Raw genomic sequence first — 22,326 nt, forward strand, 5'->3', positions numbered from 1 at the left:
CTTTCGTTACAAGGTCGCATTTTGCCTCCCCCCACCGCGTGGCTACCCCCTCAACCCTCCCCCCTCCCTGTGGCTAACAGCGGGGAACATTTCTGTTCAGCCGCAGGCAAACAGCCCAGCAGGAATGGGCTCCTCTGAGTGTCCCCTGAAGAAAAGCACCCTATTTCAACCAGGTGACCATGGATTATATCTCACTCTCCTGAGGATAACACATGAACGGATGTTGCTTGAACGCCAGCAAATATACACTGCAATGCTTTGTTGTACAATGATTCCCGAGTACGTGTTACTGGCCTGGAGTGGTATAGTGTCCTACCATGAAGGACGCAATAAGTCTGCCCTCCCCAGAAACCTTTTGCAAAGGCTTTGGGAGTATATCCAGGAGAGCCGCGAATGCCAGGGCAGAGTAATCCTTTCACATGCTTGCTTTTAAACCATATATAGTATTTTAAAAGGTACACTCACCGGAGGTCCCTTCTCCGCCTGCTGGGTCCAGGAGGCAGCCTTGGGTGGGTTCAGGGGGTACTGGCTCCAGGTCCAGGGTGAGAAACAGTTCCTGGCTGTCGGGAAAACCGGTTTCTCCGCTTGCTTGCTGTGAGCTATCTACAACCTCCTCCTCATCATCATCTTCTTCGTCCCCAAAACCTGCTTCCGTATTGCCTCCATCTCCATTGAAGGAGTCAAACAACACGGCTGGGGTAGTGGTGGCTGAACCCCCTAAAATGGCATGCAGCTCATCATAGAAGCGGCATGTTTGGGGCTCTGACCCGGAGCGGCCGTTCGCCTCTCTAGTTTTCTGGTAGGCTTGCCTCAGCTCCTTCAGTTTCACGCGGCACTGCTTCGGGTCCCTGTTATGGCCTCTGTCCTTCATGCCCTGGGAGATCTTGACAAAGGTTTTGGCATTTCGAAAACTGGAACGGAGTTCTGATAGCACGGATTCCTCTCCCCATACAGCGATCAGATCCCGTACCTCCCGTTCGGTCCATGCTGGAGCTCTTTTGCGATTCTGAGACTCCATCATGGTCACCTCTGCTGATGAGCTCTGCATGGTCACCTGCAGCTTGCCATGCTGGCCAAACAGGAAATGAGATTCAAAGGTTCGCGGTTCTTTTCCTGTCTACCTGGCCAGTGCATCTGAGTTGAGAGTGCTGTCCAGAGCGGTCAAAATGGAGCACTCTGGGATAGCTCCCGGAGGCCAATACCGTCGAATTGTGTCCACAGTACCCCAAATTCGACCCGGCAAGGCCGATTTAAGCGCTAATCCGCTTGTCAGGGGTGGAGTAAGGAAATCGATTTTAAGAGCCCTTTAAGTCGAAATAAAGGGCTTCATCGTGTGGACGGGTGCAAGTTTACATCGATTTAATGCTGCTAAATTCGACCTAAAGTCCTAATGTAGACCAGGGCTGTGTTTGAATAGTGCCCAGCACAATGGGACATCAGTTTCAGTCAGGGTGCCTAGGTGCAATTGTAATAAAAATAATAATATAATTGTGACAGAGATGGTAATTTTCTGCAATATTCTGGACAAACTTATGTAAATCAAGTTAAATGTTACTGAATTAAATTTAAGTATTTTAGTTCATTGTGTTAAAATGCAAATATTTATGTATCATTGTGAATTTTATGTAAGGTCTCTAAGGAGGAGACCTGACTAATGTAAAACCCTGGGAAGTGTTATAAGCTTCAAAGGACTATCTGAAACAACATGAGCTTTTTAAAGTTAAGTGGATCTCTCTACAGGGAGGTGTATGCAAATATAAACTCTTCCAGGTAAGCAAGAACTCAGCCTTTGAAGCTTTGCACAGAGGAGGGGACTTTTTGTCTGCTGATCTCCTGTTAAATGAGGACAGATCAAAAAGGCCCAAACTGGATAAAGAGTGACTCACAGATTCATGGGTGTGCTTGTTTCTGAGCTAACAGCTGATATGAACTTGTGAGTACAGAAAAACCTGTTGGTGGGATTTGAAGGACTGTTCACCGACCAGAGCCTTTGTTGATGTTGGGGTGAGCTCTGCTAAACATATTAGCATCCGTATAGGTTCTTTTATTGTTTGTAGTATTTTCTCTGTAATGCCTTCACCTTAACCATAAATGTACATGCCTAAAAAAGCTGTGTGATCACTTAAAACTGCAGCAGTTACACTGTTTATAGCTTTCAAAGAGTAAGCAAAGTGCAGATGTAGGTCTGTTTAGGTGGTCTGCTTTGCTGGGGGAATACAACAGTATCGGCAGGAAACTGTGCAGCCTGGAAATACCTTGGTCAGGAGAGAAAGAGACCTGTGTCCAGAAGCTTAAGAGTGAGTGCTCTTGTTGGACCATAGAGGGGGAATATATGTGCAGTTGCCCTGAACTGTGACAATAATAAATCTTGACCTTAACTACTGAAACTCAACTCATGCCTCTATAAAACGAGATTTTCTTTGGATTATTAATAAGGAAAGGGGTGATTATTCAGAGCTACTGCTCTTCTGTGTAAAAGGACATTGATTTAAAAACATTATTTCCTGCAGAATGTCCGTAAGAAAGAGATGTGAGAATAGCATAGCTAAAACAACAATTGAATAGATTAAAAAGTAACATGCAGGATTGACTCACTGACCTAGATCTCAGACTGAAAAATCTTAAAGATAAAGAAATTTAGGCATCCATGTTCAATTGTGCGGGAACGCTAATGAATTCAGAGGGGAACCAATGTGTGTGTGTGTGTGTGTGTTTTGGTAGAGATCCAGTGTCAGAAGCTCTTTATACAGTTTGGAACATTTCAATTCAATAGATACTTAACTTTCAGGTCACAAATATTCCAATGCTTTTGTTTTTATTCCTATGCTTAAAAATCCCCTCAATAATTTATTAAAGTGTAGTTGAAAGTAAAGAGATGAAGAGTTGAGTAGAAAGGATTCTATCCATATAAAACCTGATACTACAATTGTTTAAATGATGCTACACTGCAAGACTCTGTCTGCTTTATTAACACAATGAGTTGGGAGAATTAGGTTTGCACAAACAAACAGGTATTCATACAAATAAGTGCTACCTAACTTGTGGTCCTCAGTGTTCTAAGCTGTGGCTTTTGACTCAAAGATCATTGTGTTCACAAAATGTGTTTGATTTTAAATTCCTAATGTGTTCCCTGAGCTGTACTGTGTGGTTTTTAAACTGCAGTGTCTGAATCAGTCTCATCACTCAGGGTGGAGGTTGGGGCATGCTTCCTCCTCAGTTCTTCACACCTCCTCCCCTGCAGCTGCAGAAGAAATACTGTTATGACCAGGGAGTACTCTGTGTAACTGGTGTCCATCCGGCAGAGAATCTGCACTTCCTTCGTGTGAGCTGAGTAGAGTGTTATTTGTGGCTCTCTGAATGTTGTAAAATAGTTTGTTTGGCCTGGAGTCTGAAAAGGAGGAACAGCAGTGAGCTAGGGATTTGTATAGGGAAGTCATCTCAGATAGGCGAGGATGAGGCGGAATCTAAGAATGAAAAACAGCACAAATGAAACATAAATGGAACAGCACTTTTTGCTACTGTTGCATCTGTCATATGTAAGAAATATCCATACCACATTCTTATCCTATTCAGTTATCTAGTCAACATTTCCCATGACACACATGGGGGAGTATTGTGGTACAATATGGTGAAGAATTCCAAATGAGGGCTGCGGAAGATTGCTCCATGCCCTTTGACACACTTGACAATGATTTATGACTTAAATGGATGATACCATCTAGGCCTGTAATGCTGTATGGGCTGCTGATTCCACACCAGTCACTGATTGAGGCAGACATACAAAAGCTGCCCTGGTGAGCTTACAATGGTGGTTAAATAATTTTGCTCCATTTTCCATTAAAAGCACAAATGCTACTTGTGTGGGGAGCAACACAGATCCACCAGGAGCTACACAGTGAAAGGCTGAAGATTATGGTTGACAAATTCTGTTCCCCATGGCTGCATGGAACTTTCTACTCTAAGGATAAAGATTACTCTGTGCAAGAAACAGTCTTTCTTAGGGGGTGATCCCAGACTGTGGAACAAACTCAGAGAAGAACTAAGAACCACCGCAAATCATATCTCCTTCCATTCCATTAGCCTTTTTAGTAACTTCTTCATATTGTTGACTCATATTCAATTAGTGATCCACTATCACCCCACATCCTTTTCAGCAGTACTACCCCCTAGCCAGTTATTTATCATTTTGTAGGTATACATTTGGTTTTTTCCTTCCTAAGTGAAATACTTTGCACTTGTCTTTATTTAATTTAATCTTCTTGTATTCAGACCAATTCTCCAGTTTGTCAAGGTCATTTTGAATTTTAATCCTGTCCTTCAAAATGCTTGCATCCCCTGACAGCTTAATGACAGGCTTCAGAGCAGCAGCCGTGTTAGTCTGTATTCACAAAAAGAAAAGGAGTACTTGTGGCACCTTAGAGACTAACAAATTTATTTGAGCATAAGCTTTCGTGAGCTACAGCTCACTTCATTGGATGCATTCAGTGGGATGAAGTGAGCTGTAGCTCACAAAAGCTTATGCTCAAATAAATTTGTTAGTCTCTAAGGTGTCACAAGTACTCCTTTTCTAACAGCTTAATGTCATCTACAAATTTTATAAGCATACTCTCTACTCCATTATCCAAGTCATTAGTTAAAATATTGAATAGTACTAAACCCAGGACTGACTTCTGTAGGAACCCCTCCCAGTTTGACAGTAAACCACTGATAACTCTTTGAGCACAGTTTTTCAATCAGTTGTGCCTCCACCTTATAATAATTTAATCTAGATCACATTTCCCTAGTTTGCTTATGAGACTGCTAGGTGGGACTGCGTCAAAAACCTTACTAAACTCAAGATATGTCTACTGCTTCTTGCCTATTCACTCGGCCAATAACCCTGTCAAAAAAGGAAATTAGGTTGATTTGGCAAGATTTCTTGTCAAATCCATGCTGGCTATTTGTTATAACCCTATTATCCTCCAGGTGCTTACAAACTGATTGTTTAATAATTTGTTCCAGTATCTTTCCAGCTATTGAAGTTAGGATGACTGATCTATAATTCTTTGGGTCCTCTTTGTTCCCCTTTTTAGAGATAGGTACTATGCTTTCCCTTCTCCAGTCTTCTGGGACCTTATCCATCCTCCAGGAGTTCTCAAAGATAATTGGTAATGGTTCTGAAATTGGTTCAGTTAGTTCCTTAAGTACCCAAGGATGAATTTCATCAGGACCTGCTAACTTGCATACATCTAACGTATTTAAATATCCTTTAATCTGTTCTTTCACTATTTTGGCTTGAATTCCTGCCCCCTTGTTGTTAATATTAATTGTGTTGAGTATCTGGTCACCATTAATCCTTTTGGTAAAGACTGAAGCAAAATAGTCATTAAACACCTCAGCCTTCTTGATGTCATCAGTCATTAGCTCTCCTTCACCACTAAGTGGAGGATCTGTATGTTCCTTCATCTTTCTCTTTCTCCTAATGTATTTATAGAGCCTCTTCATATTGCCTTTTATGGCCTCTGCTATGCGTAACTCATTTTGTGCCTTAGCCTTTCTGATTTTGTCCATACATGCATGTACTACCAGTTCCACGCCCTGGTCACGGGAGCTCTGGGTGCGTGGGACCCCCACAATGAGACGGTGCTGAAAGCGTGCAGAGTCGGTTGACACTAGACCTGGCTCATGAGACAGCTCATGGTGTCCAACACCATCAGGTGGTCCAGAGACATATGCACCGAGCACATCATGGGACGCCATCAGTACCAGGTTGAGTAAATGAGAAACGTCGGTCAGGGAAATAACCCACTTCCTTCCCTGATGAACCAAGAGATGCACCCCACCCACGTACTTATTTACTACACCAATACTGACTTGGACTCTAAATACATTCTATGGTTGGCGTACCCGAGATCACTTATCCACTGAGTTTTTAAAAACTCCTGCACCCCAGTCTGGGTCTATGATGGTTATGTACTATGTATATATCTTATGAATCGTGTAACTGACACTTGTAATCCCTCATAACCCACGCCTGACCCCAGATGTACAGTACCTTCCTTCTTAACTTGTGTAAATTTGATTTTAAACATTAACTTTAATCAAAATTTTAAATCTGTTCTTTTGTACTTCTCCTTACAATTTGTCCATGTTTCCACTTTTTGTACGATTCCTTTTTGATTTTCAGGTCATTAAAGAGCTCCTGATGAAGCCATATTGGCCTCTTCCTATTCTTCCTATCTTTCCTTCCAATCAGGACAGTATGCCCTAGAATGATGCAATAATTCTGTAGGCAATGTAAGGATTATGTGACAGGGTGACAAGTGCTACAACCTTGCACAAAAATGCTGAACAGTTATGTTGTCTGACTCTGGCAGCCAGAATTATACTTTTACTTTAAATAGATGAGTTATTTCTGTATTTTTTAAAGGTTGTGAAAACCCACAAAACTTTGATCCCAAGATTAAAAAAAAAAATTAATTTAAACAATGGTTATTGTAATGGAGATTACAGTCAGGACAGTGAAGCATTTAGATACAAAATACCTATTCCCTTGTAAATGTTAACAAATGGGAAAGCGGAAAAGAGTCGCATATTTATACCTGCCTCTGGAAATTTCCACTACATGCATCTGACGAAATGGGTATTCACCCACGAAAGCTTATGCTCCAATACGTCTGTTAGTCTATAAGGTGCCACAAGACTCTTTGCCGCTTTTACAGATCCAGACTAACATGGCTATCCCTCTGATACTTAACAAATGGGAAGTTTATCCAAGCAATACTTTTATTGCAAGGTATACTTCCATCAGAGAGGGGAGTACAAACCCATAATAATTTATTCTGAGGTAAAATTCAGTCAGTAGTTTGAAGTGGGGGACTTTTTTCCCTCAGGTAAATTTTTGGTGGGAGTTGGGAGTCTAAGCCATGAACACTTTGGTTCTGAGGTAAATTTTAGTCAGGTAGTTAGCAAGAGAACCACAATGTTTTGATTTCACACATCAGTGTCAGTCAGCAGATCAGTTAAGCAAAGAACTCCACAAAACAACACAAATAGTGTTTTGAAGTATATTTTAGTGAGGGAGACAATTATTTAAACCACAAACAATTTTATTCTGAGGTACACTTCTATCACCAGGGTGTTTTGAAGTAGAAACACTGTTATCTTGACGTAAATGTTAATCAGATCAGAAAATGTAATGCACAAACACCTGTTTGGTTTTTAGAAACTGGCTGCTCTTTGAGAACCCATCCCTCTCCTGTCTGTGGAGAGCAAGAATCTTTAATGGAGATATGCAGAGCAATAATTGATCCAAAACCACGGTCAAACCCCAACTGCCAATCCAAACTATTGTCCTCTCTCCTGCCTCTCTTCCCTCCTCCCCCAAACAAATACAGTGGATTAAGATGTTCTAACTCACATTTATTCTATCAACACCTCATCAGTACTACATAAATGTTCAGACCCATACATGCGCCTTTTAGAAACTCACAATGGACATTCTCTTATTTCAGTCTCTGCAGCAGTTCTCTGCTATAAAGTGGAGTGGACTACTCCTTGATTCCTTCCTTGCAGAGGGTTTTGGGCCCTTCCTTCTCTCTCCACTACTACCATAATGTATCCTCCTATTAATAGATATCTGTGGTGGTCTATTGGAATCATAATCTCATTTCAATCACTGCCAAATCCTAATACAACTAATGTTCAGTACAATGAGAGGGTTACTTTTCTCCTGAAAATTTCTTCATAGAATATCAGGGTTGGAAGGGACCTGTATTGGTCAGGAGGTCATCTAGTCCAACACCTGCTCAAAGCTGGACCAAGCCCCAATTTTTGCCCCCCCCATCCCTAAATGGCCTCCCCCAGGATTGAACTCACAACCCTGGGTTTAGCAGGCCAATGCTCAAACCACTGAGCTATCCCTTCCCCCAAACAGCAGGGTTGGAAGGGACACCTCAGAAGATCATCTAGTCCAACCCCCTGCCCAATCCCCAATAGATTTTTGCCCCATATCCCTAAATGGCCCCCTCAAGGATTGAGCTCACAACCCTGGGTTTAACAGGCCAATGTTCAAACCACTGAGCTATCCCCTCTCCCATCTCTTCATTGCCACTGAATTGCTCTTGAAATTTCAGCTTTTCTTATCTTTGAAGAGTACCTGATACAGGCCTAAGAGAGACACATTGACTATGAGAGAGACAATGTGGCTGAGGTAATATCTTTTATTGGACCAACTTCCGTTGGAGAGAGAGAGAAGCTTTCAAAGAAGCTGTAGAAAGGCTCTGTGTAAGCTCTTTGCTGCATGACAAGCATGGCTTCTGTGCTTCAGCCACTTGACTGGTAACTTGAGTCCTGAGAGCAAAGAAGTTCCGATGAACTTTATTAATCATGCCTGTATTGGATGAGATACATTCACACAGGAATCTCTAAACTCCCAAGTCTTATCCTGGCACATGGAGCAGAACTGTACTGTACTGGTACATTTTGCTGAGTTTACCAAAAATTAAAAATAAAAATGGAGGAGAAGGGGCACTTAAGCCAAGTCCTGTTTTGACATCAGTAATTGTCAAGTAAACCCCTAGAAAGCCCAAACTACTTTTATTATGAGGTAAATTGTGTCAAGGCAGGGGAAGAATTTAAATGACAAAACACTTTATCTCAGGTAAAGGTTAATTCAGGTGGCAGTTTAACCTACAAACATGTTTTTTCTCAGGTGGTAAATGTTAATGAGGGAGTAGTTTAGCCAAAAAATATTTTTATTCTGAGGTAAAGTTCAGTTAGAGAGGAGAGCTGAAACCCATAACTAATTGATTCTGAAGTAAAGCTTAGTCAGTAGGTTGAGAAGGAGGACATTTTCCCTCAGATAAATGTTTGCTGGGTGATGGAAATTTAACCCACAAACACTTTGATTCTGAGGTAAATTTTAGTCAGGTAGTTAGCAGTGGAGCCACAATGCTTTGATATTTTTGATCAGGTATATGTAGGTCTGCAGGTCAGCTAAGGAAAACAAGAAAAACAAAAAAGAAAAACAGTTTTCTGAAGTGTATTTTAGTGAGGGAGAAAGCAGTTTAAGCCACAAACAATTTTATTCTGAGGTACATTTTCATCACCAGGAACTTTTAATCTAGAAGCACTGTTATCTTAAGGTAAATATTAATCAGGACAGAAAAGATAATGTACAGTAACTGTCTGAGATTTAGAAACTAGCTATTCTTTGAGAAACCACCCCACTCCTTTTTGTTTGGAGCAAGAAGTTTTAAGGGAGAGATGCGTCACGCCCCAACTACCCTTCTAACTCTCTTCCATCTCCTCCCCCTTCCTGAACATCATGCACTGAAAAGTTCTGATTCATACTGTTATTTTCAATGACACATTTATAAGTGCACAGATGTTCAGACCAATACACACCCCTTTTAGAAGCCTACATTGCACATCAAAGTATCCAGGTACTTTTGAAAAATCTATTTAAAATACTAAGGAGACTCCCAGTTTAAAAATTTAATTAGCGTGAACTAGAGATTATAAATATTTAACATTACTTATGAGAATATTCCCCAAGGAATATGTTGTTGTTTTCTCAAAAACATAAAATAATAATTTTAAAATGTAGAGTGCTCAGAAATGAACAGTTAAGGTCATGCAAGGCCATTTTGCTTTTATCAGATTATGTTGGCCCCAAAGTTATGGTTCTGTTAAAATTTGCACGAACAAATAATCATAAAGATATACAATCTTCTTAGTTTGGGAATAAAACTGCAACCCCTCTGCTAAAATAAAGTAAGAAAGTACATAATTAGTAACTCTGTAGTTCTCTGTTACCATAAAAATTACTGGTAGTTTAATCTGCCATACTGTTTTGTTTTATATGCACAGATGTGGTTAAAATAATGAGATTATCCAAACTCCCATAATCTTCCAGTAGATACAATGAGATTACACATACTTTTGAAGTCTTCTGTAGTGTGAACAAGATTAAATACATTTAAAATAGTTGCACAGGTAACCAGATCACACACATAACCATACATGTTTAGTGAAATTCTTTTATATGAATCTCTTTAAGAGCATACAAATCTTTTGAACCAATACATTAATGATTGGCAATTTTTAGTGTAAATATGTTTTAAAATCTTTTTGTGGGTATCATTGTAGGTAACATTTCTACACATAAGAATTACTTCCAGACAAGAGCTTCCAACCAAGAGTAAACTTTCTTGTTCTTTTTAAGAGCTCCCCACTAAATACTGTCTCACAATAACAACAATTCAGTCTTTCTTCAAGAGCTCACTTTTCTGCTCACATGTTAAAGAAGTAACAGAAGATGTAAAAATCATACATAATAGCGCCATCTGGTGACTCCCCAAATAATATTATATTCTCTGCATCTTCCTTAGTTGAGGAAAGAGCATAATATCCTGCTTTTGTGTGTGTTTTTTCCTTAAGGACCTGATCTAGTAAAAGACTGGCTAGCAGCCTGACAAATATTTAACAGGGCTCCAAAAATATGACACAGGGCAGAAACCCAAGAATGATACTAAGAGCCTGCTTCTGCTCTGTTTGCGCACGCAGTTAAGTGAATGGCACACACAGTTAAGTGAGTAACACACAGTTAAGTGAACAACAAGCTAGTTTTTAAAAGTTCTTGTTTACAGTTGTATAATAACCACCTGTGACACATGGCTAGAAAGGGTTAAACATCCTGAAAAATAAATAACCCACAGAAGACATGTGGGGAGATAATGTTTGATTTTTGTGTATTTTCATATGTATGAGTAGGGTCAACAATGTAATCAACAGTCCCTGTCCTTGCTGTATTCTGATAATTCAGAAGTCAAAAGAAGATCCTAGCATTTAAATGAATTGTAAACATGGGATAGCTCAGTGTTCATCTCTCTTTGAAATGTACTGTGAATGGTGGAGGAAAAAGCAAATGGCCTTATGTTAATTCGTATAGCTAAGTACTGGTGCTGGACCTCCTTCAAAGTCATCCTAATTACCTTTTGTTCTGTGAGGAAATCCCAACTTGTCAAAGAGGACATGAAATTGTATAAAAGATACTTGGGTCCTGATTCTGTCATCTCAGATCTGCTTAGACTTCATCAGGGGAAGTTTGAATCGCAAGGCTGAGGTCCCAGTTATGCCGGTATGCCCTGAATATGAGATTTGGACAGTGGACTATGACCTATGAACTGAATTCTAAAGGAACTCTTTGCAACTGCAAAGCTCACCATCTCTGCTGTGAATCTGAACCTCAACAAATTGAACTCATGTCTGTATGTATATTGATCTTTTAACAATACTCTCTCTTTTATTTTTTAATAAATTTTAATTTAGTTAATAAGAATTGGCTGTAGCGTGTATTTGGGTAAGGTCTGAAACATTCATTAACCTGGGAGGTAATGTGTCCGATCCTTTGGGATTGGTAGAACCCTTTTTTATGTGATGAAATAAGATTTACAGAAATTTTCATCATATTTGACGTGGGTACCTGGATGGAGGCCTGAGGCTGGATCACTTTAAGGGAACTGTGTTGTTTGGACTTCTGAGTAACCAGTAAGGTAATAAAGAAGCTGTTTTATGCTGGCTTGGTAAACCTAACTATGGGAATATCCACCAGCTTTTTGGGGTTTGGCTGCCCCATTCTTTGCAGGTCACCCTAATTGAGTGACCATAGCTGGCTCCCCACTAGGACCCCGGTCACAGTGGCGTAGTTGTGCTTGGATGCACATTACCACAGGTTAATTGGGTTTTTGGATCAGAACCACGTGCTTGTCAAAATTTAATGTTGATATTGGGGAGTTTAAGGGTTAAAAATCAATTACAGTGAGTGACCCGTGATCGAGATCCTGACAGAAAAACCTTGTAGAAATGTGCTTACAGAGAGGGTTGTATTTTACGCAAAAGGCCCCAGAGCAGAAACTGAAAAATCTGTTAATTGCCAGTGATAAGGAAGCAGACCCAGCAAAAATGCTTGCAGTGAGAAACCAGCACCTAGAACTTGAACAAAAGCAAAAAATAGTTGATATGGAAGGAGAAGTTGCTGAAAGAGAACGCCTGTGTTTTGAACACAAATGAAAAATGGCATATATTCGATTGCAGGAACTAGAAGCTAAGGCAAAAGTGGACAGACAAACTCCTACTCAAGAGAATAAAGGAACAACAGGAATTGTATCATCCTGAAAAACCAACTCCTCTCAACAGCAAAGATGGGGATAGAATCTATCCAGTTTGTAACAATGTTGGTATGTTGTTTGACTCTAAGCAGTTGTCTGTGTGTAACCAAATTTACCTCAACACTGCCATCTTTTATGTAAATGCTTTTACAGTGAGCTCGGGTGAAGTAACCCCATAACTTGTGCAGAGAATGTAAAAGTCAATGGTAAAAGCTGTTTAGGGCAAATTACAGCTTCTAACATCGCACTTGTTAAAGCAGATCTTGTCAAAGAGGAAGATTATTTAGCAAATAAGAGTGTGACTGTTGTAATCCTCTATGAGTTTATTGTAAGTGTGCCTTTAACCAGAATCCATTTTGAATGGAATGGTCTTAAACATGAAGTTATAGCTGGTGTTAGAAAGTTATTGCCTAAGGATCTTTTGATTGGGGATGATATTAAAGCTTTGTTCAGTCAAGTTGATGACATAAACCAGTCACGGGAAAGAAATAATCCTGAACCTGTGTCTACTAGGGGCAAGGATTTGCCTATGGAGGGTTTCTCCAAATGTTTGTCTAAGGAAGATGGCTGTTTATCTGTGCAAAGAGGCAGTGCATATGTGGAAGAAATTTCTGAGTGTCTGTCTGGTATCTCAGAAGTGAATCTGGCATTAGATGAGGCTCAGGAAGATGTTTCTCTAGAGCAAATTAAAATTGGTGATCAGGTTAAAGCCCTAACAGAGGAAGGAAGGGGTACATTCTTGGTGAGTGATACATTGTTGGCTAGTAAAGCTTGGAAAAGTTAAGTGTGACCCAGGTAAAAGTGATGTGCTTAAAATAGCTCTGTGTAATATGACACTATTTGTGGAAAACAGCAGTTTATCTGTTAAGGGAGGGAAAGGCAAAGAGAGTTTAGATGAGCATAAGCAGCCTTCTGAGCTGATGGCTTTGTCTAATCAGCAGTTTGGGAAGGCAAGGTTTGGAACATGAGTATCCCTACACCTTAACTGTTACCAGTGTGGAGAATTGTGACAGTGAAGGAAATGTTTCTGTGTCTGTTAGGGGTAATGACTTGCCTATGAAGGGAGCTACTCCAATCTCCAAGCAATTGTCCGTGAACAGCCATGTGTGCTGGGACAAAGGAAAGGATATCTTAAGCTGTTTGTCTGTTAAAGGGGAATGTTTCTCCAGCTCTTTTCTGTCTGTAAAGCAGACAGAAGAAGCCTGTCTGCCTATGATGGTTGAAAATTTATCAGTTGACCCAGAGTTGATTCTGGATACAACTAAAGCCCAGGAAGGAAGTGGTCCTAAATTTGTGTCTGCTAGGGATGATGACATTGTAACTAGGTTGCATCCAGTTAATGTCAGAAATAGCTCCCAGAGACCAAGCGATTCTGGTGCTTCTATTTTGCCTGTTGCGAGTATGTTGCTGGGGAAAGATATGACAACCTTGTCTGATCAGGGTGATATCGCAAGGACACAAGGAGAGCATGAAGGTGATTTGACTATGTTACCCACTGACAGTGTGGAAACTTGCAACAAGGAAGAGAATGCTTCTAATCTTGTGACTATGAAGACTAGCAGTTTACCTGAAAGGGGGTTTTGTGAAAATCCTCCTGATGGCACAGAGGTGATTCTGGATTTAAGGGAAACCCAGGAAGAGTGTTGTTGCTCAGGAAAATATTCCTTTAGAGCAAGACCTAGGTGAAAAGGGTAAGGGCAGAATTTCTGTGAAAAATGGGTTGTTGCTTAGAAAGATTCCTGAAGAGAAAAATCTTCAGGGTAGTTTTTACAAGCAGTTCACTGCAACTAATGGGTGTGGAAGTGATTTGATTGAATTAACTCAGGGTGAATCACTGTACGGAGAAAGCAACAGTTTGTTTGGGAGACTTGTTTCAGTTCCTAACTGCCAGAGTCTTTCTGAGGTGTATAGATCCACTGACTTTGCTTTGGAAAGGCCCTGTGTGGATAGCTTTGAGAAGATTTTAGATGGAATGAAAATTGTCAGGGAATTTGAACGGCCCTATGACCAAGTGGCTGTGCTTGACCAGCTGGTTGGGAAGACAATGTTGTTGGGACAGGAATGTCTGTATTGAGGAAAGGTTGGGTTACTGGTTTTTCAGAGCAGAGAACAGCCTTATGACTGAACTCACAAGGATGCAGGGGAGAGCAGGCAAACAAAACAAGGGTTCTCACTGATCACATTGTGTCCACCATGATATACACTGATTGGAGCTTTAATTAACTGAAAATAATGGCAGAAAAAGAGTTTATTTTCCTAAACTTTTACTCTGCAAAAGCAATTGTGTGTCCTCCAAAACAATGGTATGTCCTTTGAAAAGTTCCAAAACTCCCCCTCCCCACTTTTTTTTCAACCAGCAGCAGTGAGAAGTACTATGGCCTAACTACTTATCCCCCAACAACTTATTTGAATGCTCTTTTTACAGGTTAAAAGACAAAAATACCATTGTGCTTTCCATAGCAAAAGGCATAATAAACATATATAGATGAGAACACGCAGTATCAAACTTATCAAAAGCCACAGAGATAAGAAACAGTTGCTGATACTGAACAATATACAAACAATTCCACATGCGAGAAAATAAGGAAATATGTATGAAACCAGCTAATCCCAAAATACACTGACTAAATTTTTACATTTTACAGAATGTTGTATCTCAAACCATGATTGACTGAAACATTTGCTAAGGAGTGTAGTGTGCAAAACACACAGGAGGCTAAATTATATCTCCTACCATGAATAGAGCAGTGGGGTGGAGAAATAAAGGGGATATGTGAGCAGTTTTGGTACTCTAGGTTTGGTGGCTGGAGTAATGGGAGTGGAATATAAGCGTTCTGGAAGTAGATGATGGACTCAGCACCAGACACTAGCCTCCAGACACTGTACTACAGACACTAGCTAGTGCAGAGGAGGTTGTGGACACCCAACCAACCCCATGTACCCAACTCATCGAGACAGCATGGACACACACTTTGGAGAATGCATCATCACTGGCTCTGGGGGCACAAGTAGTTGCATTATGGCTTTGTCACTGCAGATATGCTGCAGGGAAGGAACACATTGGTAATACATGCTCCCCCCCAATGGATCCGTTCAAGACAGCCAGGATCTGACCTCTAACATGCCACATCAAGGGACCTCACTAGTCTGTTAGATTGTTTTTTTATTATCTGGAACAGTATGGTTTTAAGCTTGTGAGAACAGGGCTTCTTTGAAGGATAAATAAGCTGAGGTGGAGGGATTATTCTCACACAAGGAAGAAAAATATTTTGAACATAAGAACAGCCATACTGGGTCGAATCAAAGGTACATCTAGCCCAGTATCCTGTCTTCCAACAGTGGCCAATGCTAGGTGCCCCAAAGGGAATGAGCAGAACAGGCAATCATCAAGTGATCTATCCCATCGCCCATTCCCAGCTTCTGGCAAACAGAGGCTAGGGACACCATCCCTGCCCATCCTGGCTAATAGCCATTGATGGACCTATCATCTATGAATTTATCTAGTTCTTTTTTGAACCCTGGTATAGTCTTGACCTTGACCTATAGTCCTCTGGCAAGGAGTTCCACAGGTTGACTGTGCATTGTCTGAAAAAATATTTCCTTTTGTTTTAACCTGCTGTCTATTAATTTCATTTGGTGACCCCAGTTCTTGTGTTATGAGAAGGAGTAAATAACACTTCCTTATTTACTTTCTCCACACCAGTCATGATTTTATAGACCTCTATCATATCACGCCTTAGTCGTCTCTTTTCCAAGATGAAAAGTCCCACTCTGAAACCAGTCTTATTAATCTCTCATACAGCAGCTGTTCCATACCCCTAATCATTTTTGTTGCCCTTTTCTGAACCTTTTCCAATTCCAATATTTCTTTTTTGAGATGGGGAGATCACATCTGCATGCAGTATTCAAGATGTGGGCATATCATGGATTTATAGAGAGGCAATATGATATTTTCTATCATATTATCTATCCCTTTTTTAATGATTCCCAACATTCTGTTCGTGTTTTTGACTGCTGCTGCACATTGAGTGGATGTGTTCAGAGAACTATCCACAATGACTCCAAGATCTCTTTCTTGAGTGGTAACAGCTAATTCAGACCCCATCATTTTATATGTGTAACTGGGATTATATTTTCCAGTGTGCATTACTTTGCATTTATCATCATTGAATTTCATCTGCCATTTTGTTGCCCAGTCACCCAGTTTTGAGAGATCCTTTTGTAGCTCTTTGTAGTCTGCCTGGGACTTAACTATGTTTAGTAGTTTTGTATCATCTGCAAATTTTGCCACCTCACTGTTTACCCCTTTTTCCAGATCATTTATGAATGTGTTAAATAGGACAGGGCCCAGTACAGACCCCTGGGGGACACCACTATTTACTGCTCTCCATTCTGAAAACTGACCATTTATTCCTACCCGTTGTTTCCTACCTTTTAACCAGTTACCAATCCATGAGAGAACCTTCCCTCTTATCCCATGACTGCTTACTTTGTTTAAGAGCCTTTGGTGAGGGACCTTGTCAAAGGCTTTCTGAAAATCTAAATACCCTATATCACTGGATCTCCCTTGTCCACATGCTTGTTGACCCCCTCAAAGAATTCTACTAGATTGGTGAGGCATGATTTCCCTTTACAAAAATCATGTTGACTGTTCCCCAACAAATTATGTTCATCTATGTGTCTGACAATTTTGATCTTTATTAAAGTTTCAACCAGTTTGCCCGGTACTGAAGTCAGGTTTACCGGCCTGTAATTGCCGGGGTCACCTCTGGAGCCCTTTTTAAAAATTGGCGTCACATTAGCTATCCTCCAGTCATTTGATACAGAAGCTGATTTAAATGACAGGTTACAGATTACAGTTAGTAGTCCTGCAATTTCACATCTGAGTTCCTTCTGAACTCTTGGGTGAATACCATCTGGTCCTGGTGACTCATTACTGTTTAGTTTATCAATTTGTTCCAAAACCTCCTCTAATGACACCTCAATCTGGGACAGTTCCTAAGATGTGTCACCTAAAAAGAATGGCTCAGGTTTGGGATTCTCCCTCACATCCTCAACTGTGAAGACTGATGCAAAGAATTCATTTAGTTTCTCCGCAATGGCCTTATCATCCTTGAGTGCGCCTTTAGCATCTCGATTGTTCAGTGGCCCCACTGGTTGTTTGGCAGGCTTCCTGCTTCTGATGTACTTAAAATTTTTTTTGCTATTACTTTTTGAGTCTTTGGCTAGCTGTTCTTCAAATTCTTTTTTGGCCATCCTAATTATATTTTTACACTTCATTTGCCAGAGTTTATGCTCCTTTCTATTTTCCTTACTAGGATTTAACTTCCACTTTTTAAAGGATACCTTTTTGCCTCTCACTGCTTCTTTTACTTTGTTGTTTAGCCATGGTGGCTCTTTTAAATGTTTTTTAATTAGGGGTATACATTTAAGTTGAGCCTCTATTATAATGTCTTTAAAATGTTTCCATGCAGTTTGCAGGGATTTTACTTTTTGTGCTGTGCCTTTTAATTTCTGTTTAACTAACCTCCTCATTTGCGTAGTTCCCGTTTCTGAAATTAAATGTTACAGTGTTAGGCCGCTGTGGTGTTTTCCCCACCACAGGGATGTTAAATTTAATTATATTATGGTCACTATTACCAAGTGGTCCAGCTATATTCACCTCCTGGACCTGATCCTGTGCTCTACTTTTGCCAGTAGGGAGTATTCCATCCTTATGGTGAATCAGAATATTTTTAACATGTACACAAGTAAATATTAATGTGTGGTTGTGATCTAAAATGTGATTGTCAAACCTTATAATTTTTTTCTAAAATCATACGATTTGTCAAAAATAGTATACTAGAGTAGCACTCTGTATAAACTGTAGGTTTTTTGAACCACATAAAAATCCCATGGCACTATTCATAAGGCCTTGGGTTTGCCTTGGTATCCTTGGCCAAATTCCTCTTCCCTTCACTGTTATCTGTTTGCCCGCTGATGTGTCTGTATCCAGTGTTTGGATGTTCTGCTCTCAGAGAATGTAGGGTGTTGTTTGATTAAAAACTCTCAGGGAGTTAAAACTATCCTACTTATCTGAAAGCAAATAGATGGCCTGGAGGGAACTGCAACAATATTCTTTCCACAGACATAATGCCCAGATGCCCTTTCCTTTCCACAGCATCATTATGGGTTTGACTAATGACAGATTAAATGAGAGGGGAACAGACTGAAGTATCACTAGCAGATGACCCTTGATAAATCTGATAATCTAATTTAAACATATATCTACAGCATATTTATATGCAATGGCTATGTTTCGAGACTAAGAATTTTATCTTCTCATCCAACAGAGTCCCATCAGCTTACAAGTGGTAAGATGACTGACCAGCCTTGATAGCCCCCAGTCAGTTTTAGAATTGACTGACTGTTCCTCATAGTGAGAAACAATCTACTTTGCAGAGAATGATAGTTCAGATGACCTCTCAGGAGCCATAGGAGAAGTGTCACGGCAGGAGGGAAGGAAATGCACCATCCTTCCTGAGTTTCAGCCATTGCCCTATTTGGATGCTTAGATTCTCTTGGAGAGATGTGCAAACAAGTGGAGAATGTCTGGGTCCATTATTGTTGGAGATTAATAATGCCCTTTTATGAAAGGGACACCAGCCATTTCAGACCTGGTCCTGGCTGCGTCTCACTGGTTGGTGATCTGCTTGGGACAATGGACAGAACTGCAAGTACCTAGCAAGGGCAGAGGGAATCACTTCAAAGTGGTTCTGCTTGTTCCTGTCAGAGATATCCCAGATGGTGGTGATGGGAGACTTCTCTGCCTTTTTTAGAGCTCTCAGTCATGTCACTCTTATTGTTCAACATTAAAGTGAAACTACTGGGGAAAGACTGTGAGGTAGTATGGGTTACAATGCCCATCAATACATTGATGGTTCAAGTCTGCCTAGTTTCCTACAGCCCAGAAAGAACTGTTCCATATTCTCTTAATATCTGGCTGAGATAGGGACCTGGAAAACCTTTTGACTCAATCTGGATAAGATGGAAGTGATGGTGATTGATAGGAGAAAGCATTTTAAAGTCTGACCACCCATTCTCAAAGGGCTTTGGAATATCAGGGTCTTATAGACTCATCTCTGCTCCTGGATTCTCAGATAGCAACACCTTCTTTTAGCTGACCAAAAGATTGTGACTGTTCCTTTTGATGCAGAGCTCATCACAGTCATCCAGGCCTGTGTCCCTTCTAGTACTAGAATGCAGCAATGCCTTCTACCTGAGACTAATCAAGTAGGCAACTCAGAAGCTTCAACTTGTGCAAGATGTAGGTGCCTGCCTTCTGAACAAGGTGGACTAGGGAGCATTAAAGACCAGAGGTTCTCACCTTGCACTGGCTGCTAGTCAACTTTGAAGTGAGATTCTAGGTTCTGGTCACCATCTACAATGACTTAATGGGCTAGGACCAATCATGCCACATATGTTTGTCCAGAATGCCTATGCTGTCACACAGATGAGGCTTCAGGGAGCTGGGGGAGGATATTCTTGGTAGTAGGCCATCTCCGTGGGAATTAATTTCTGCTAGAAGCTCTCCTGCCTTATTTACCCAAGCCTGGTCACATTCAAAAAGTGTTGTAAGACTCATCACTTTGTACAGACTTCCTGCTAACTCCCAGCTCTAGTGCCCCTAGCATTCTGCCTATTGTCAATGTTCTCCTCATCTCTGTCCTTTAAGACGAGGAGCTGTGGGAGCCATGGGGAATTTGCTTCCTATGCTAGGAGATCATTTTGCTTTTAATCTAAGACAGGTAAAGTGAGCCTAGATATTACAGTGATGGGTATCTTATAAATGTTTGCAATAATTAATTATAATTTAATAGTTAGTGACTGGATCATTGATTCTCATTATTCCTTGAAGATAACAAGGAATATTGTACATACTTTTCAGGACTGACATGGCTGTCTATATATGTGAAAGGAATGAGAAAGCAGGGAGAAAGAAAGGAAACAGGAGAGAAGCAGTGTGACTGTGGCCCTGGGAGGGAGCCATGGGAGCTTTTTTTGGGCAGAGTACTTTGTGAGAAAGCAGGCTTGGATTTCTGAAAGAAACACCTGACTCGTATAATCAATTTTTCTTAACAGAAACAACGCAGCAAGGGTCCAAATATTGGCTAGCTATTTGGGCCCTGTGCAACATTAGGAATTTAAATTGTTCCTATCACCACTGTATCTGTGCATTAACAGAATAATCTAAGCAAAATATGGTCACCTCTGTTAATATGTACAGTCTCTCAAGGGATGCAGTTCCTACCGTTTGGTACATTTAATTATAGAATGATTAAAATACTATATTGTGTGGTGAAAGGAATAATCGCACACTCGCAGGGGAACAGGCTGAATGACCTAGTATGATTTTTCAGTCTGGTGCTTCCACAACTCTATGAAAATGAGACTCCCTTTGATCAGGCCCTATCTCTTACTTGTATCCCTGAAGTGCCAATGCACACCTATGCTCCAGAAGATAAAACTGAATTAATTATCATATGCAATAACTGCACTTTTTAATCTATTGCTGGAAAAGAAACAATAAATCTCCAAGTGCAAAGTGTCCTTGGGAAGATCTCAGCTGACCTTGGCTGGGGTGGCAATAACAGGCTGCAGGTTTAGCCGAGGTTGGAAGCAGTGGCTGCTCTAAGCAGAAAAGCGGCAGGGGTCCTGCATGAGCGGAGATGCGGGCCTGTGGGTTGTGTGCTGAGTGCATGGGCAGGGCAACCAAAGCAGTGCGCTCACGGCTACAGCAGAGAGACCCACGCAAGGCGGCACCAGCACCACGCACCCGCTCCCCTACCGTAGGCCAGGGGGGCGGTGGGAAGCAGAGCATGGGAGCGCGCGTGCTCAGTAGCACTCCCAACCCCTGGGTTCGCATGATGACGTCAGGAGAGGGTGTGCACGTGGCCCTCAGACCAGCTGGAAGCTGGCGCTGCTGTAGCCGCTAGAAAGTCGCTCTCGCTCTCTGGAGTCTCCTGGGGAGGCTGAGCGCGGCTGGGGCTGACTGCCCTTGCACCATGTTACTGCAGTCGGAGAGGTATCAGCGAGAGTGGCGAGAGCTGGAAGAGGAATTTCAGCAGCTCCAGGTGATGGGAAGTGGCAGGGTTTCGCAGAGAGGCCAGCCAGTGCTTTGCTTTGGGATGAGGGGAAGCTTTTGCTTTGTTGTGTGTATGCGTCCACACCCCTTTGTGTCCCTGAGCTACGCTTTAAGAGAGGGTTGGGACCGGGCCCCATCATAGCCAATGGGCTTCTGATGCAGGACTCTCTCAAGCTGGGTCATGCTGATAGAGAGGAGGAGATTTGAAAAACCTCTGTTAAAAAACCCAAACTCTTCACCACTGACAGAAGTGGTGTGTATTGGGGTGGAGGTGTCCTTTTTAAAAAAATGTATAAAAATGAATGATCTTCCCTTGGCCTTCCCCTATGAGGGACACGCTCTGCAGCTGGAATGAGACCTGGCAGTTCTGATTATCTCTAGTATCCGATGAACCTAGGCATGCATTAGAGGAAGCCTGTGATTGGTAACTGAGGAGGGAAAGCCTTGGGATTTGCCATGCATGGAAGGATTAATGTTGTGTATCCGCTAGCTATAACCCTCCTTTCGCTCACTGTGGCTAATAACTTTCTGGAGAAAGTAAGGCTGTAGAATGTCACATTGGATCATGGATGCAATGCTTGTCTGTGAGGAGAGAAACTACTTGCATAAGGATATTTATTATTTCTAGAGAAAACTACTTTCTGTACAAAAAGATAATTCTGATTTTTTTTTATTGAACAGTTTCTGACAAGCTCTTGGATTTATTCTTTTTGGCATATTTTCATTCTGCTTGGGATGAAATAATTAGCTGAACAGCAATATTTAAAAAAAGCCTACAAACACTTCAGTGGTAGGTAATATCCTTAAACTTTTTTAGGGTCCATTAGTCAGCCTTTCAGTTTCTCATGATATCTGCTCCCATTGGAGAGTGTATTATTTAACTTTATTTATGGGGTGATTATTGCAGTGTTAGGAGAGAGAATAATTTATTTTATTATGAATAAAGAAAATACTATGCATAGAACTATGTTTTTTTTTTTTAATACAGCAGCCAAATTAAAGCTCTTTTGGCATCCCTTGTATTAGTTCACCTGTAAATCTCAACCGCAA

General features: G+C 41.0%; 2 protein-coding genes across 9 annotated transcripts in view; one reads left to right on the forward strand and one right to left on the reverse strand.

Moving 5' to 3' along the window:
- LOC141999552 (rho-related GTP-binding protein RhoF-like) overlaps positions 1-22,326 on the reverse strand; it is a 144,015-nt gene that overhangs the window by 28,486 nt on the left and 93,203 nt on the right. The window lies entirely within an intron of this gene.
- TMEM120B (transmembrane protein 120B) overlaps positions 21,055-22,326 on the forward strand; it is a 42,072-nt gene continuing 40,800 nt past the window's right edge. For 3 of the 4 annotated variants that reach the window (XM_074973101.1, XM_074973104.1, XM_074973102.1), the window contains exon 1: positions 21,055-21,265. In XM_074973101.1, coding sequence (XP_074829202.1) covers positions 21,197-21,265 — 69 coding nt within the window. In that variant the 5' untranslated portion in view covers positions 21,055-21,196. Of the gene's footprint in view, positions 21,266-21,960; positions 22,067-22,326 lie in introns of those variants that run through there. The other variant, XM_074973103.1, reaches the window with a different exon arrangement.

The sequence above is a fragment of the Natator depressus genome, chromosome 15, assembly GCF_965152275.1.
Source record: "Natator depressus isolate rNatDep1 chromosome 15, rNatDep2.hap1, whole genome shotgun sequence".
NCBI classification, from domain to species: Eukaryota; Metazoa; Chordata; order Testudines; family Cheloniidae; genus Natator; species Natator depressus.